The sequence below is a fragment of the Spodoptera frugiperda genome, chromosome 11 (assembly GCF_023101765.2).
Source record: "Spodoptera frugiperda isolate SF20-4 chromosome 11, AGI-APGP_CSIRO_Sfru_2.0, whole genome shotgun sequence".
NCBI classification, from domain to species: Eukaryota; Metazoa; Arthropoda; class Insecta; order Lepidoptera; family Noctuidae; genus Spodoptera; species Spodoptera frugiperda.
The window spans coordinates 4,213,286-4,231,878 of NC_064222.1; the positions used below are offsets into that span (position 1 = coordinate 4,213,286).

The 18,593-nt window shown below is 37.7% G+C and overlaps 1 protein-coding gene across 1 annotated transcript; it reads left to right on the forward strand.

Annotated features, from left to right (window-relative positions):
• Positions 1-3,923: 3,923 nt before the first annotated feature.
• LOC118274881 (glucose dehydrogenase [FAD, quinone]) lies at positions 3,924-18,588 on the forward strand. The gene is made up of 14 exons (XM_035592643.2): positions 3,924-4,067; positions 7,061-7,097; positions 9,850-10,089; positions 12,149-12,320; positions 12,929-13,128; positions 13,824-13,948; positions 14,497-14,677; positions 15,005-15,265; positions 15,563-15,714; positions 16,072-16,237; positions 16,715-16,925; positions 17,263-17,307; positions 17,576-17,768; positions 18,333-18,588. Exons 2-14 carry the CDS (start codon positions 7,080-7,082, stop codon positions 18,535-18,537), a joined length of 2,169 nt encoding a protein of 722 aa, XP_035448536.2. The 5' UTR covers positions 3,924-4,067; positions 7,061-7,079; the 3' UTR covers positions 18,538-18,588.
• Positions 18,589-18,593: the final 5 nt, after the last annotated feature.

Below are 18,593 nucleotides of genomic sequence, written 5' to 3' on the forward strand. Positions count from 1 at the left end.
AACCTTATGGAACCCGAGATCTTTCCAACGAATGCAAAACCGTGGAAATCGTTCGTGCGTTCTGGAGTTACAGCGTCGGGAAGGAAAACCCGACTTATTTTTATATAAGTCATTACGGATATATTAAGGATCTTCCTAATGTTAAATACTTAAGTATTTAGGTTTAAACCTAATAATAAATGTTGTTTTCATGTGCAACCTTTTTAGTTCGACTCCGGTTTACCGCAGCCTTCATGCATATCAAATGATTACACGTGTGAATGAGAAAATTACTAAATTAACCTTACTTATACAATATATTAGGTACCTAAGTTATACAATAAATAATATACGTCATGTCTTAATTTTCCTGCTGAGGTAGATAAAGATTAGTATATACAATGTAAAACCTAGTTTTCTTTAGTTAAGGAATCATAACTAGCATGTCTGCGATTTCATCCATTTCTACTCTTCATCCATAATTTGTACATAATATAATATTTTTTGATGACGAGCGGAAACCTTCACTAGGCTCCTAGCTTTCTGGGGATAAATAACTAAGGAGTCTGGGATTTTTACCTCACTAAAACCACCCTGGTGGCCACCCTAAGCACCAGTAAGGGGCACCATAATTTGTACCTATGAGTATTTCAATGTTCATTTCCACAAAACAGTTAATTTTCTTGTCCTAACTTATTTTTAAATTTTTAAACTCTAGAAAGGAATTACTTATAATAAATTATTATTAATTACTGCGACCTTGCATGGTTTATCCATTTCACGATAATTTATTAAGTCCATGAAAACTATAATTAATAACGTATTTTTATTTTTAGTAACTAATTATTTATTGAGACTAATTTTTTAAAACGTCATAAATTTTAAACTAATTTATATATTATAACATAAGATTTATTGTGAAAATATTTAATTGTGGTAATATTGGCACGTTTAATTTATTATTTATAAAATATCCCTATTACTTATATTCTACTGTAGAACCTTCTATGCTTTGCCAGCCCTAGTTTGACAACAGTTCATGATGGTGATGACTCCTACATTCGTGAACACCTCTCCAATTGATGAGGTCCGGTCCAGAAAGTAACGCTCTGCGATAATTCGAGTAAACTATGTGACCGTTTCCACTGATAATAAGTTATGTAGCTGTGAGAGGAAGATACGCAGATCGAGTATGCAATGTGTCTATATTATTCATCCCTGGCACACATCCATAAGACTCATAGCACGTATCTTACCATACAAAAGACAAAGGCTAGATGAGTCCGTTTACCTAGCGGCTCGAAAATCAGGAGAAAAAACAGGGTTTTTAGTCAGTAAGAGTCTGACACTCCCTCTCGTGTGAGAAACCATTGGATGGTTTCCCCCTCAAAAAAGGACCTTCAGAGAACACTAGCGTGAAGGTATAGACCAGCTATTGATGATGAGGCCTTCAAACTAATATTTTCCAAACAGCTGTAGTACCTACTCGTATCTACGTATAATAACTATTGTGGTGAACAGAATGCCAAGTAATTACGCGCTCTGATTATTTTTTTATTTAGAATTCGCTATAGGTTACCTAGGTAAAGGCTCTATGATGTTTTATCATGACTGGGACGCAGATAGTGTTATAGTTTTTTATGGAATAAGCCGGCAAACGAGCAGACGGATCACCTGATGGTAAGCAATCGGCGCCGCCCATGGACACCCGTATCACCAGAGTTTAGTTGCACGCTTCTCATGTATGGTGGTACAGTTAGCTGCTTCAAAACCTAGCAAGTATCAATGTGACGTTTTCCAAGCTATGCTATTAAACGCTTTATGTATATTATGCGTTTTATGTTCCATTGGGTGAAGGAAAACATTAGGAAAATAAAAAAAATGTAGACACGATTCACTGGAAAAATAAATACATCTATTTCTCAGACACAACATGTACCATAGTTTATATACTCAACGACTTTCCTTCCAAATACGTTTTTTTAGTATACTTAATTATACTAATTTGCTCAACGACTTGCCTCATTTTGAAAAGTGCATATATTAAAAAAATATAATTGTTGTTTTAAGACCTGACCTACAGTTCTAAAAATAATCGTGTTACATGGTCATATAGGTACCTAATTTTTGTATTCATTGGTAAGATGGGAGGTAATAATAGAACTACTTGTGTGTAAATTATTCAATTTTCGAATTGTATGGCACCTATATTTAACAATGATGAGTTTTTGTGTGCCTGGTATCGCGAGATATACTTAGATTAAATTACAAATACACTCACGTGAACTTCTTGAAAAAGGTTCTACTAATTTCAGGTCATATAGGGACTCTTATTCTCATAAAAAGAGCACGCGTGGACTCATGTCCAGAGTGCGTAGCACGGCGATGCTGTATATTTATGAATACTTAATGAAATTAAATGTCAATTTCGTAAGTCTACTTATTACTAATTAAAACATACCCTTTAATAGATGGATGCAATTGTTTTAGCCCTTTATACCTATATGGACCTCTGAAACCGCACATAAAACAAAAAGCATTAGGAATTTCCCAGATTTTTTGCAAGTCATTTCACGTTTTAAGTGAAGATATGAATTTGAATAAATAAGTAACTTTAGAGTCATCCTTGTGTAGACTGATAAGTTCTGGTCATGCGTACATGAGTCATATCTAGGTAAATACATGTAAAGAAAATATTGACTTATATACATAATATGATGATATATTGTATACGTTAGGTTTTTTGGATGATACTGAATGATTAAACAGAAATAAATACTTAGAAATATTTTTATATTTGCTTCTGCCAGCGACCTGGCTAAGCCTATATTTTATTCCAGCCCAAAATCTAGCCCTGTTCCAAATTTTACCCCAATCGCTTCAGCCGTTTTGACGTGATTGAGTAACAAACATACACACAAACACAAAAATGCACTTAATATGTATATTACGAGATTTTTATTGTATTTTCCAGAATAACTCTACCGACATCGTTAGGGACCTTGGCTTATTTGTATTATAAGTTTCTTTTCTAATTATAAGTTTGAAATCGTCAACCCGCAACTTATGCAAGCAAGCATTCTCCATATGAGAAGAGGCCTTTGGTCAGCAGTGGCGATTTATACGCTGATAATGTGATGTGTATGTGCGTGTCATATTTCTTCTATTTACCTACTTTCCTCAATTTTCAGTGCACTAGGCATTACCAAAGAATAATTTAAAAATCCATTATCTCATGAGACTTTCTCTAGAACATTAAAAATGTCGTAACATAATAATGCGGGAACTGTACTAACTATCGTAAAATAGATTGACAAGGTTTGACTTATGAGGGCTGGCAGGGATCAAGGCGTTACTGTAAACTGCTAAAGTGGTGTTCACAGTGACGGTTAGATATTTAAAACCTTATATTAGCGACATTACAATAATAAATTATGACTCGTAAGGATACTAACAACACAAGCGTTTGCCAAACATAATTAGGTACCGTATTATTTTGGAAGATTTATATCTAATGCTATTCACATTTTATTATGATAAGTGTTATGAAAAATAACGGTTCACTTACGTGAATAAAATGAGAAGCTGTTTATTATAAAGAGTCCCTCTGTGACTCGAAACTAGTAGAGCTTTTCTCAATTCTCTCATATCTCCAAAAATGGGGACTAATTAGGCCTTCGGTAACTTCACTTACATCACGAAACACAACACAAGCGTTGTTTCATGTCAGTTTTCTGTGAGGCCGTGGTATCACTCCGGTCCAACCGGCCCATTCGTGCCGAAGCATGGCTCTCCCACACTTGAAGTAGTGTTTTTACATTCAGAACTCAAAATATGTCAACACATGTTAATAAGTTTTTTAAACCATTTTTAGTGCTATGTATGTGTGTACAAGCCCTTAGGCGGCTCATCTCTACATTTCGTGCATATAAACAAAACGTGCGCCGGCGCAGTCAGTGTTGTCGACCGCGCGTCACCTCACGTGTGCGCATCCTTACGGTCAACTATTTATTTATTTATTTAATTTAATTGTGTTTAGTGATTATTATAGTGTTGTGATAATAGTATAGTGATTAGAATTTTAACAGGTGAATATTATTAATTATTTTTATTGTTAAGTTTTTAATTAGAATATTTTCATTTACATATTAAGGGGTTAATTTAAAAAAAAATTTTTGATTGTCTAGTAGATCGCACTTGTGGGTATCACGGAGTGTTAAATTTGGTTCCCGGGTGAGACAAAATATAATAAATATTTAGATATTCCAAATTACCGGTAACAGTAGAGCTGTGCCAGGAGTAGCTCAGTGGTAGTAGTAAGATGTATGTACGACTATCGAGTATAATATTTCAGGTTCGATGTCATGTGGAGTAAATAAGCTAAGTATTCGCGTGTCAGATTTTTCGAATAGCGAATGGCCTGGATTCTGATAATTTAAAATCGATACATCTTCGAAAGTATTTGATTCCGTAACAGAATAAAAAGAAGAATCTACAAGACGGACATAAAAATAAAAAAAATAGTCATCTAATTGTGGGAGAGCCATGCTTCGGCACGAATGGGCCGGCTCGACCAGAGTGATACCACGGCCTCACAGAAAACCGACGTGAAACAACGCCTGCATTATTTTTTTTAACTAAAATAAAAAGTACATTGTTTATTAAACAAAAAGTCGTAAAGATTTTAAATAAAAAAAGAAATCATGGAAAGTGTCAGGCGTAAAGTGTGGTAAAAGTCGAACGAACGAGCGAAAGTCACTTTTGTTGGGTTTTACATACTATACGTACTTCTACTTACACATATATAATGCAAGTAAATAGGTCAGGCTGTATCGACTGATAGCCGTAGCAAATGAAACTGTATTGTGAATTAATAAGCGGTGTTTTACAAAAATCTTTTTTTTAGCTATATAAGTTGTAAATATTTTAGTAATATTTGTATAAATGACGTAATATAATGAATGCGAAAGTTTGTATGTTTGTTTGTTACCCCTTAACGTCAAACCTGTTGAAGGGATCGGGATAAAATTTGGAATAGGGGTAGATTATGGTCTGGAATAACAAATAGGCTATTTATCCCACGAGAACGCAGGCGAAGCCGTTGAGAGAAGCTAGTATTAAATAAATTTGCCTTTAAGACACCGTATTGACTATGACAATGACAAGATATGAGAACAGAAAGATTTGGCCATCAACCCGCTTTCTGCCAGAAACGCAGACTTATCAACACTAAAAAAATAATTGAATTACCTAAAGAAATAGCCATTCCATTTCGAGACTCTATATCAAGAACCAATAGTAATATCACGCTTTTGCTCGACCCGGGAATAAAAACTGGAGCTACGTGCTTAATCCCATACGACTCACACGACCACGTGCTTAATCCTATCCTCACTTCTATACATATAATTAACTTAGTATCCTATTAATCTAGTTTACTTCAACTCCAAGTCATTTAAGTTATTATAAGTTCCAGTTTCGCGTGTAAACAAATATTAGATACCGTTGGGACAGGATATTTAAATGTATGTTAATCATATATGAAAGGCCATATTTTACACTAGAAGACCGGTTTCCGTAGAAATATGTATTTATTATAATTTCTAAGACCTTGAACTCTATCTGTCCACCACTGACGGACAATTCCCCAGTCAAAGTCAGACTTTCCCCAGTAAAATTTAGGTTCCTGCAGGAATTATGGAACAATAAAGTTCAATAAACTACGTTTAAACGTAAAGCAAACTCGTACTAAAAAACTAAGGGTACTGTTAGTCGATGGAAAACGTTTAGGTACAAACGTTTGATACGTAATTAGGTACTATTTGATAAAATAATTAGGCTTTTACTATCTTTATTGAGACTGGTTTTAGAAATAATAAAGTACAACGACTACTTTTTTGCAATGTTATACTTTTTTATTTTAAGTAGCTACTTATTTTATGTTTTTAGGTTAAGTAGGTCATCCATGTACACTAGTAGGTATTATCTATGTTAATTAGTGTATAAAGTTTTACGAAAAACGTAATTTGATCTTGTTTTCTTTCATTTGACGATTAGTTTCCTGTGGCTTCACTCGTGGAACAATACTAGATAAGGATATATTTAGTATTTATGTAAGTCTATATATTTATTTACATTTTATTTAATGTAACGTCAGTACAATAGGTATGCCAACTTCTCCAATTTGGACCTTTTAAACGGCGATTTCCTAATCGCGTGGCAGATTGCTATTGAGAGGAGCATGCCATAGTCCACTAGTGGAAATCCACGTGCTACTGATGATGTTGTTACCCTTACATAAAAATATTTCAGGTGCTATTTATACATAGACTTAACATACACTCGTATTTAGGAAATCTTCAACTGGTGAAGTCATCAGTGTTTGTTTAAATCCCAAAAAAGATACAAGTGCGTGACAGACAAAATATTGTCTAATTTAAACACTGAGTTGTGAATTGATATCTAAATCTGTCTATAAAATATACTAAATACGCGATATGAACAGCGATCGTATAAAGCTAAGTTACATATAAGTATAAATATCAAATAAAAAGTGTGGGAGAACCATGCTTGGGCACGAATGGGCCAGCTCGACCGGAGTGGTACCACGGCCTCACAGAAAACTGACGTGAAACAACGTTTTGTTTCATTCTATGAGTGAGGTTACCGTGCGGAGGCCCGATTACCCCTTGGCAATCCCCGATTCCCGCACAACCCTTAATTTCCTAACCCCCAAAAGACCCCCAACGCACTTGTAACGCCTCTTATTTCGGGTGTCCATCGAATCGAATTCTTACCATCAAGTGCTGTTTTCCGGCTTATAACATAAATATAACAAAAATATCACGCCTTTTATTCCTTGAAGATGTGCACATGTTACCTGTTTGAATTCATTGCCTCACACTTACATCGAAATTACCTTATCCTACATTCCGGATAACCTAATGAATTTTCAAAGCACCGAATATACCCTAAAAATCTCTGCCCGACTCGTACATTATTCCTATACTTGGCATCACGTGTATGATTGAATTTATTGCAGAATTTATGTTTTAATATTGTTTTAACTTTGTTGTTACAGAACGTAACCTTCATACAACATGATAAGAGATCCAGAGGTAAGATACTTTACTGATTAACTTTTACAAACTTTATATTCTCATGTCATTCATTGGGGAAAATAAACAGAAAATAAGTCAACGTCACGCCTTTTATCCTCCAAGGGGTAGGCAGAAGTGTACATTAAGTCATGTAATGCCATTGTACAATGTGCACCCACTTTTCACCATTCGTGTTATAAGTCCCCTGTAATAGGGGATGACCCTATTGCCATATATAAAATTTTTCGAAAAACAGAAGCACAGTAATACTTTGCCTGGCACGGGAATCGAACCCGAGACCCCTTGTCCGACAGTCACACTTGCAACCACTCGGTCTACGAGGCAGTCTTACTACATAAATTACGATCTTATGTACCTATTAGAAAAAAAGCTTTGATTGTACCCGGACACAAATACAACACACAGGAATCAACCACCATATTCTAACAAGATGACTATTCAATTCAATCGTTTCATGAATCACATTTATTACCTACACGATGATACATTTACTTAGAAACTGGGAAATCTTATAGAAATCGTGATGATCATCCGATTGTTCACATCATGATTGTATTATAATTACCTTTATTTTATAGAATATATCGTTAATCTTATTTTAGATCTTGTGTGAAGTAATTAGCTGGTAATAAAATAATATAAACCTATTACATGTATGGTAATGAATTCATGTTTATAGAATTCATGTTAACATGCAAATAAGGCGTGCTATTGGATGATCCTTTTTTTTAACGGGGGAAAATCATCCAATGACTTCTGCATTAGCACATGATTATGAGTCCCGGTTTTGTCTTGAAATTAATCGAGCACCCTCAAACAGTTACGTATTACTTAGTTTTATCTAAATCATTGAGTATGTAATCAATCATAAATAACTATTATGATTAGTAAATTATTTAATTGTATAGCAGGGATTGTCTAAATTACATAATCAATAAAAAACGTGTTTTTACGGATCTCGGTTTACATCGTATAATACGCATGCGCCAATGTCAAGGATTTTACGTAAAAAGATTTTAAGTAAACAGCAATTAAATATACAGTTTTTATAAGCATACCTGTAGTATGTTCGTAGGCATTATAATAATATGTCGACTTTACGGTTTTTACCGTCATTTACTTTGCCATGTGTCTTAGGTTCGATTCCCACACGATTATTTTCGTTTATGGACTGCCTCATTGGTCGAATGGTCACAATTATTTTGCGACTGCCGGGAATGGGGTCCCGGGTTCGATTCCCGTGTCAGGCAAAGTATTACTGTGCATGTTTCTGTTTTTCGAAAAAAATATATATATGGCAATAGGCTCACCACCTTTACATAGAGCGAATGCAAAATGCGAACACTCGAGCAGCGCATCTTCCTCGCACAGCTACATAGCTTAGTATCAGTGGAAACGGTCACAGAGTTTCACAGCTTAGCCACAGGCTTAGCTATTACATCTTCGTAGCATATCACATCTCTGGTGGAAAAGCACCGTTACTGGTATGTCAGTTTCCCAATCAATCAGAGATTGTCATCACAATCAATTAATGTCTGCTAAAAGTAGACTCTTTGTTCACATTGCGACAAATAATGCTTCCGTTGCGTGTCTCTTTGATTGTTTCCTTGTCATTTTAGTTCCGTGTTAGTGAAAAGGTCATGGTATGTCGTAATGATGATGAGCTATTATCAGCTCATGTGGAGTTTATATAGAGTAGCTATGACCATTAACTCACGTGGAATTTAAATAGAGTACCTCGTTAGCCGGTAGGTCGCAAGTACGACTGCCGGGCAAGAGATCTCGGGTTCGATTCCCAGGTCGGGCAAAGTATCACTGCGCTTTTTTCAGTCGGTGGTAGGACGGAGTCTAGAATTGTGTCTAGTATACGGCAATAGGCCCCTATTACATGGGACTTATAACACAAATAGTGAAAAGTGGATGTACATTGTATAGCGGCATTTATGCCATAATGTGGACCTCTGCTTTCCCCTTCGGGGATAAAAGGCGTGATATTGCTACCATATAGCCATCAATCCGCGAAAAGTTCATAATGTTCTACTCAGTCCTATTGATTATTCCGACGATACGAAATGATATGATAATTATAATCTTTTGTTTGGATACTAGATTTTTTTACATGAATTATATTTTTTAATACATGTTGTGGCATTTAATTGCCTAATCAATCTCTATTTTAGTAATATGTTAGAAACCACAAATCAAAAAACGCTTCCATTGTATTTTTTAGGCTCGATTCTAGCCAAACGGATGTTTATCTAGCAAGAGAATGAAGTAGGTAGGTAAATAAAAAGTATATGGTAATCCCATGTTCGTTATTCCAAGACCTTGACTTAGAAAAAGCAGAAAGAAGGTCTTATACATATATGTTTTTAATTACTACTATAGTATAGGACAAAGTTGCTTTCTCTATCCCATTGTATGCTTAAATCTTTAAAACTACGCAATGAATTTTGATGCGGTTTTTTTAATAGATAGAGTGATTCAAGAGGAAGGTTTATAAGTATAATACATGCATAATATATCACCAATTCTTTACATACTTTATATATTTTTTTATTTATACGATCATATTAGAATTTCTAAGGCTCGTAGAATCCATTTTTTGTTCATCATTAAATCATTAACGCATCGATCGAAACAAATTAACGTGGTAAATACCCTGATCTTAATTCTAATAATAGAGACTATTAACCACACGTGGCAACTAAAAACTACAAAAATCATTAACCTCTTTCTTTTTTCACAGCCATGTGGGTGTCCCATACGGGAGGTGGGACCCTCAATGCTGCCGTCATGTCCAAACCAGTTCCTGCTCTTCATGACGATTCTCGAAGCCTACATCAATGGCCGCTGCGACCTGGCAGACCCTTGTAATAGGGTCACCGATAGAGACCCGCCTGATGATAACTATGATTTCGTGGTGATTGGAGGTGGAACGGCTGGGTCAGTAATGGCTGCAAGATTGTCTGAAAATCCTCAGTGGAAGGTAAGTTTTATTAATCTGAAAAACGTTGTCCCATTCTACGGTTTTATCAGTACCCTTAGTATGAGTTTTCTTTACGTTTAAAGTTATCGAAACGAAAGCGCATTCGGCGCTCTGATTGGTTTATTCGAGCCGGCCAATCAAAGCGCTGAACGGGCTCTTTTTTCTATTACTTTAAACGTAAAGTAAGTTTGTACTAAGGGTACTGGCATCGTAGGTGCGATTACAAACATATACAAACATCACACTAATACAAATTTATGGATCATAAAGAGTGGTGTCGTGAGGAAATCAAACGACACGTTGGGCTGCAGCAGTTTACAGTCACTGCACCAAAAAGTAGCGTAACCAGACACAGAAAAAAGGGTCGCGAAATACATATGGACTAGATGAGTAGGTATCTTGATCCATCAATTAATCTTGTAGGTACTGCCTTCATCTCCTGTTTGTTTTTGTGACTATTCACATTTGGTGATGGGTTTTTAATAGGTACCTATTAAAGCCCCAACTTTTTACCACCTAATGTTGTGGTCTACCTTAATCAGCGATTCATTTGTTTTGCTCTGTCTGCAATAGGCCGCTGGGTCTAAAACTGGTGGAACAATGGACATTCGCGACGATTTCACGGCACACTCCATGACTTGCCTCCACGCATTGTTATAGGATGCGTATATAAGTAGATAGGCACCTCAATGCAAGGTCGTCGATCGTTGTCTAAAACGACGTTTTCCTCCATTTATCTACTTGATTTTGTATAGATATTAAAATACGTTGATTGCTTTGTGTGATTTGTAGTTATAGGGACTTTTAATTTAAAAAATTAGAAGGAGACTAATTATTAGTTAATGTTTCTAGTAACAGATATTACTATTTTCTAACGATCATACCGATCAGTTGGTTCCCTATCATATTTAGATCCTATAGGCTCAAATATGCTGCGGACTGCCTATCGGGTTACCGGGGCTGCGGATCGAAATCCAGGAGTAATTGGTATAAGGAGTAGGAACGGGGTGGTTTTTGGTCAGTAAGAGTCTGACACTCACTCTCGCCTCGTCCAAGATGAGAGAAGACATTGATTGCTTCCCCCCTCAAAAAAGAATAGGATCAAATATCATCTTCAAACTCAATCATCCATTATGAGTCGGATCCTAGGTAGATATTACGTCGTTCTTTTTCGTACATCAAACTCTTCATCATAATATTTTAATTGTAGTTTAAACTGCGGTTATTCAGATTACGTCATAAGGGAAACAAAATTTAATTATTTACCATTGTTTCATTAGTTACCAACGTTTTTATAAAATAACGGCATTTTTATAACAAAAGATTAAGTTACCTATTAATTTTTTTAGCTCCTAATGTGTTATGCTCGGTTTACTCTCGGAGCTTTGTTCAACCACAATAACAACAGTTAATTATGGTAACTAATAAATTAAATTGGTATAATAGAAGGTAATTATTGTTCCTAGCTACCTATATAACCTCTATACTGATAATATCACACCATATTTTTAACCCGGAACTGTAAAGCCTCTTCCTATACCGAGAAGGAATCATTTACCAATCACCATGTTTGCTAATCCCAGTTTTCCTTTTGAGACGCCCCTTCACTGTATGTCAATTCGAAATCCAACAATGACCACAGTCTAACTCCGATGAGTTAGACTGTAGGTAAATTTTAAAGTAAAGGAGTCTGACTCCTGCGGCACCTTGTTCTTAAGAGACACTGCCTCAATATCACCACCATCCAGTAACAGTCCACTTTTGGTTTATAATAAATAATAAAGTCTACAATGAAGGTGCGCGAGAGCGGTCACCGGTGACCGCTTGGTTGTCAGAAACCCCGTTTAAAAGTACCTACAAATAACTTTTAGAAATCACATTGGTACTTCTTGTCAGGCTGATGCTATTCATTATAACTCCAGCTTCATGATATATAATTTGTATATTTAATCTCCCAAAAAAAAGCTTTAAACAGAGAGGAGTGGAAGGAAGATAGGGAGGCCTTTGCCCTGCAGTAGGACGATCATGGCTGAAATCTAATCTAAATCTAATCTCCCAGGTCTTACTATTGGAAGCTGGTGGTGACGAGCCGACGCAGTCTGGAGTACCAGCGTGGGTGACGGCGTACTGGTCGCGGGATGACACCGACTGGCAGTACTACACGGAGCCCCAGGAGCGGGCCTGTTTGGCGGACGGGGGGAAATGCTACTGGCCGAGAGCTAAGATGTTAGGTGAGTGGTGGTTTTAAGACTTTAGAAATGTCTAACTATTAGTTCCAACTTCGCATGAGAAGAATAAATAAAGAGCTAACGACAATTGCAAATGATCACATTGACCGAATTGTCGAAGGGAAATTGCAGTTAGTCCATAAAAAATAGAGCCAGTGATTCTGCTGCTTCTTTGGTCGAGAGGTCGCAAGTGCTACAAGACTGTCGGACATGGGGTCTTGGGTTCGATTCCCGGGTCGGGCAAAGTATTATCTTAGTAATAGCATGGAGTCTGGAATTGCTCAGTATATGGCAATAGACTCGCCTCCTCTTACATGAGAGTTATAACACAAATGGAGAAAAGTGGGTGTACATTGTATAGCGGCATTTATGCACATTTGCCTACCCCTAGAGGAATAAAAGGCGTGACGTTGCATGTGCCAGAGATTCTAAATCTACCAACTGTGATACCAAGATTCAGCATTGATAAAGAGACAAGAACAAAAACTAACATTGATTCATTAACATTTTGTGTAAAGCACACCGGAGATTTTAGACCTAGAAAACATCGATGATCTTTATATTTTCAAGTTTTACTTGGCAACCTTTTTCATATGCCCATTTGTTTCCAGGTGGTTGCTCAGTGATAAACGGCATGATGTACATGCGAGGCCAGCCGGCTGACTACGATGGATGGGCAGTCAACGGAGCCACAGGCTGGTCCTGGTACGACGTGCTGCCTTACTTCCTGAGGAGTGAGGACAATAAGGAGATTGGAAACGGAGTGTCTGCTCAGTATCACAGTCGAGGAGGACCCTTGCCTGTGCAGAAGGTAAGAGGACGTACCATCTCTCCACCTAAATAATAAAGTTTATTGGCACGAAGTATGGATCATAATAAGTCGTTCTACGTGGAGGATTAAGGGGGAGTACTTAACAGTGGACGTCTTTGGGCTGATGATGATGATGATGATGGTACATATTTTTTTTTACATTTGATGGTTCGACGTTTGGCCGCTATCTTAATTGATGGTGAGTGATGATGCAGCCTACGATGGAGCACTTCAGCAACTTATTCACACGGGCTTTGAAGAATTAATTTATTAATTACGTTTGTTTTGCGTATTTAATTTTTGAATCAGTTATTTTACTGTGAATGAGTTTTCGGATATTATTAGAGAACTAGACTTCTTGGGCATGAGCTTGCGGTTTCTATATCTATAAGTAGGTATTGTTTTTAACACACCTAATTATTATTATACATGTGAAAGTTTCTTTGTTGGGATAATTGTCCGTTAATCACACTAAAACTACTGGTCGGATTTTGATGAAATTTGGTATACAGACAGGGTATGAGCTGACTTGGGCGATAGGATACTTTTTATCCCACGGAAATGCAAGCGAAGCCGCTGGCAGAAACCTTTTTTCATAAAACATAACTGATTAAATATACATATAACTTATGCAAGTAGGTATTCTGGATATAAAATTATGACGTTTATTATAAAGGAACCGTTTCTTTGTGCAGTTCCGTCACGCGCCCCAGTTCGCGCACGACGTGGTGTCGGGCGCCATCGAGCTGGGCTACCCGCCTACTACTGACCTCAACGGGGAGACCATGACTGGCTTCACTATAGCACAGGCGCTCAATGAGTAAGTTGATAGTTACTGGCATTGGTTACCTACATGTTCAGATTAGCATCTAACGAGAATTCATCAAAGAACTTAATATATCTTCCTAGCTAAGTCTTAAATCTGATAATGCTCCTATTCTGTCCAAAGTTGTATAGATTTCTGGTTATGTATCGCTCGTAGCTTGAAATTAGACAAGCTTGAGGTGTCTGGAGCGATTTTTCGACTGAGAAATATGCCGTTCAGTTTTTCAATTACGATTAAAATCAGATGCATGGAGCTTGAAATGTATACCAGATGTCTATTTATTACCTTTATGAATATGCAGTTGTTTTTTTAGCATATTTTAACTTTAGATATATGCGGTATTTCGGGAGCTGCAGACAATATAACAGGTTACCGGGGCTTCGGCGCAAAGTAGGAGAAGGAACGGGGTGGTTTTTAGTTAGTAAGAGTCTGACACTGCCTCTTGCCTCACCCAGAAAAGAAATTGGATGATTTTCCGCCCTTTTAAAAAAAAAGAAAATATATATGCGGTATTATTACCTATAGCTTTTTCCTTTTTTTAGTGGTGGTACCCGCTTTAGCACAGCCCGTGCGTACCTCCGGCCTGCTTCGAAGAGAGCTAACCTACACGTGGTGTTCAATGCTCTCGGGTCCCGTCTCGTGGTAGACCCACTCACCAAGAAGGTTACTGCTGTAGAGTACATCAAGGATGGAGTCACCAATACTGTTGTGGTTAATAAGGAGGTGAGTTCGATATCTGTGTTAGAATTTGAAATTTTTGAAGTGAATCTTCAGGCAATAGAGTCAGTAGTGCTTAAATACGATGAAAACGTTTCCAACAAAAATAAAATGGAAGTATATAAAGACAAAAACAATAATAAAAAACAAACAAGTATTTGAACATCTCTTGGTTTTTTATCCGACTGGAATTGTTTCGACATAATTTTTTTTCACTGTTATTTAACCAGTATCCGTATACATACCCAGGGCATTTGTAATTTGCCATTCCTGACTAACTCTAAAAATACTTGAACCGTACCATACCTAACAAAATTCATGACGATTTCACAGGTAATCCTCAGTGCTGGTACGCTGAACACGCCAAAAATCCTGCTCCATTCTGGAATCGGACCTAAAGAAACGCTGGACAAGTTCAATATCCCCACGATCCAGGACCTGCCAGGAGTGGGTCAGAATCTGCAGAACCATGTCGGAGTAACCCTGGACTTCACCTTGACTAAGGAGGCTAATGTCGCTGATCTGAACTGGGACGTCGCTACTGAATACTTGTTGAGCAGATCTGGGCCTCTGTCTAGCACTGGAATGTCTCAGGTAAGCCAAAAAACTTAATTGTCACTTGTCTCACGCAATCAAACGTTTGGCCCAAAATTATTCAAAGCTTTTTCTTTTGAACTGTGATCTCCAAGAGTTTCCAATCGCCTACTAAGGAGATTATGGCAAACGTCTCTTGTACCTAGAAAAGGCTCATAGTCCAGCAGTGGATTGTTACGCGCCAATGGTGATGATGACACAGTAGACCTAAAAACATCTAATAGTTACTTGCACCTGCAAATCATTCAGTCAGTCTACGTCAGCTCTAAAGTCACGCATCTAATATTTCACCCACAGCTTACTGGTAAAGTGAACTCGCGCTACGCAGCGGCCGGTGGTCGGCACCCAGACGTGCAGTACTTCTTCGGAGGCTACTACGCATCCTGCGGTAATGCTGTCGTTATTGACCCCAAGTCGCTTGATGAGGAAGCCGAGAGGAGACATATCACGTAAGTTTGGAATGGTTTTTTTATACCACGACGGTTGCAAGATAGCACATGGGCCACCTGATAGTACCTAAGTGGTTACCGTGGCCTATGAACGCGTGCAACACTGATTTAATTCCACCTAAGTTTATATCCAGGTTATTTATTAGCTACTGTTGAACTGTCTATCTAATGGAGTGTTCAAATCGTTAGATTGCCGTTAATGTAAGATTAATCTCTATTCTAGGCTTTATAAGTTTGTTTTTTAAACTGAACTAAATGGGTTAGTAATGTTCTAAGCCTAAATTGCCTTCATGCAGGCAAGGTAGCAACACCGGACAGTCAAATAATAAAATAACCTTACCTTTTATCACGCTACAGGATCTCAGTGATAGCTCTGCAGCCGCGCAGTCGTGGGTACCTGACCATTCGGTCGGTGGACCCGGCAGAGCCGCCGCTGATGCAGCCCAACTACTTCTATGACGAACACGAGCTGAACGTGCTGGCGGATGCCTCTAGGATTGCTTACAGACTTGCTAACACTACTGTAAGTAGCTTTTTATTAGAGACCCATATTCTGCCGCTGTTTGGTGATATTTTACACTTGGCAGATAAAACGTACCTACCTACACAAAATACGCAAGTAGGTATATGTCACCTTCTTATGAAGATTGGCGATCATTATGGTGATTTGTACTCAAGAAATCACTACTTGGAACGAGAATGTGATACAGCAATGGAAAAATCGGAGGATATTATTGATATCCTTCGATTGTTCCATTGCTGTATCACAGGATATTCGGATCTCCGGAGCTGTGGACTACGAAAAGCAGAAGGAAAGGGGTTTAGTCAGTAAGAGTCAGACACTCCCTCTCGCCTCGTCCAAGGCGAGAGAAGTCATTGTATGATTTTCCCTCCATAAAAGGGATATTCGGATCTTTCCGACTAAAATAGTTATAAGTGTCATCCCGTGATCTCGAAACCTTAGTGATGAAGTTAACCAACCACTTTCTTTCAATTGCAGATTCTTCGCGAGAAATACGGCATGGTACCGACAGAAGGGTATGGCAGCGAGTGTGAGGGCGGCGGTCGGGACCCGAGCGACGATTTCTTCAAATGTCTAGCACAACAACACACCGCGCCCGAGAACCACCAAGTGGGTACCTGCAAGATGGGACCTGAGACTGATCCTATGGCCGTTGTCGATATGCAGCTTAGAGTGCATGGAATACAGGGTGAGAGAGCAATTAAAATACGAACTTATTCCAATTTTTACTTTATTCCTTTTAAAAGAATATAGATAAATCCAAACCGTAAAAAATCCTCTGAGTAGGATATCCCCAACAATTCTTAAATTCCTAACCCTCAAAAGGTCGGCAACGCACTTGAAACGCCTCTGGTGTTTCAAGAGTTCATGGGCGGCAGCGATTGCTTACCATTATGTGACACGTCTGCATGTTTACGTGTTCCATACAAAAAAAAATTAAACAGCCAGAATTTGTCGAACCATTTGCCTTTGAGTCTCACTTTTTGGTACCTAGTAAACTAATGCATTTTATTTAATTTTCACAGGTCTTCGTGTCGCTGATGCTTCCATTATGCCAACGCTGCCCTCGGGTAAGTTTATTTTTTATAGTTTAGTTAAGAGTAGTTCTTTACTAAGACGTTCACGGTCACACAAGTGATTTATTTAGAACAGGAATAACTTTAATCATGATAAATAATCTTTAGTGGAACATTTTCTTTCTGTATTCACCTAATTGACAAAATTATTAACTAAAAATCACGGTTTACTCACGTAAATGAATAAACCGTGATTTTTAGTTAATTTAGTACCTATGTCTCACGATAAAAACAAAATTAAATTACCCATTTTTAACTACAGCTAACACAATGGCCCCCGTAATCATGATAGCGGAGCGAGCATCAGAGTTCATAGTGACGCGCCACCAGCTCTCGAAGAAGTCTCCTCCTGGGCAGGTGGACAACAGGTTCGGCAGCGATGGGTCACAGAACTCCGAGGATGTGAGCGGGAACTACGCGAGCAACGAGCAACCGGACGCACAGGCACATCATCCGTAAGTTTTTGGCGAAAGTACAGTTTTAAAACAATAATTATAATTTACAGAATTACAGAATCCGCGGGTTTTGCAACACCCGACTAACGGCTAATTTCAATAAGCTATCTATCTAGATTTACTTACTAAAATATACAATTTCGACATAGAGGGACTACAGATTTAACAGGGACCATACAGCAGTGCTCTAATGACATTTTTTTTAAACTGTGATCTTCAACCTGCCCGCCAAGCGCGGAAATTATGATAAAACCCTCATTATGTAGAGGAGGCCTATATAGTGTAGTAGTAGATTATCACGGACTGTTGTTGATAATAACGATGGTGAATATGAAATACAATGACGTCACAAAATTAAAGTTCCTTCTACAAAGCTTATGCCCGAATACTCAAACGCTACTCAATTTTAAGACGCTCTCAAATATAGTACTGTCATTATCAATTCTTTATAAAATGACAGAGATAGCACGATATTTAAGTACAACTTACAATTGAGTAGCGTTTGAGTATTCGGGCGTTAGTTACATAGTCAACTATAGAGTAAAATAATATTCTTCTAAACAGTTGGCACCACGGTCCTGGCGGTTACAACGGCCACCCCGGCTACCACGGACCCGCCCCCAAGCAACCAGAAAACCAAACCAACAAGAACTACCGCTGGGAACACAGGTGGAAACCATGGGACAAAACCGCGCAACCAGATTGGCAGAATAAGAACCAAGATTGGCACAAAAACTGGCAACACAATGACAAACATACTTCACGATAGATTATAATTATTGTAATTTAAGGTTAGAAATAAAACATTTAATTTAAGAAACATAT

Bases quoted from the DNA above. Each gene is read 5' to 3' on its own strand.
- LOC118274881 (XM_035592643.2), top strand. The intron at 13,129-13,823 runs GTAAGAGGACGT...TTCTTTGTGCAG, and splicing joins GACCCTTGCCTGTGCAGAAG to TTCCGTCACGCGCCCCAGTT. The intron at 16,926-17,262 runs GTGAGAGAGCAA...TAATTTTCACAG, and splicing joins TAGAGTGCATGGAATACAGG to GTCTTCGTGTCGCTGATGCT.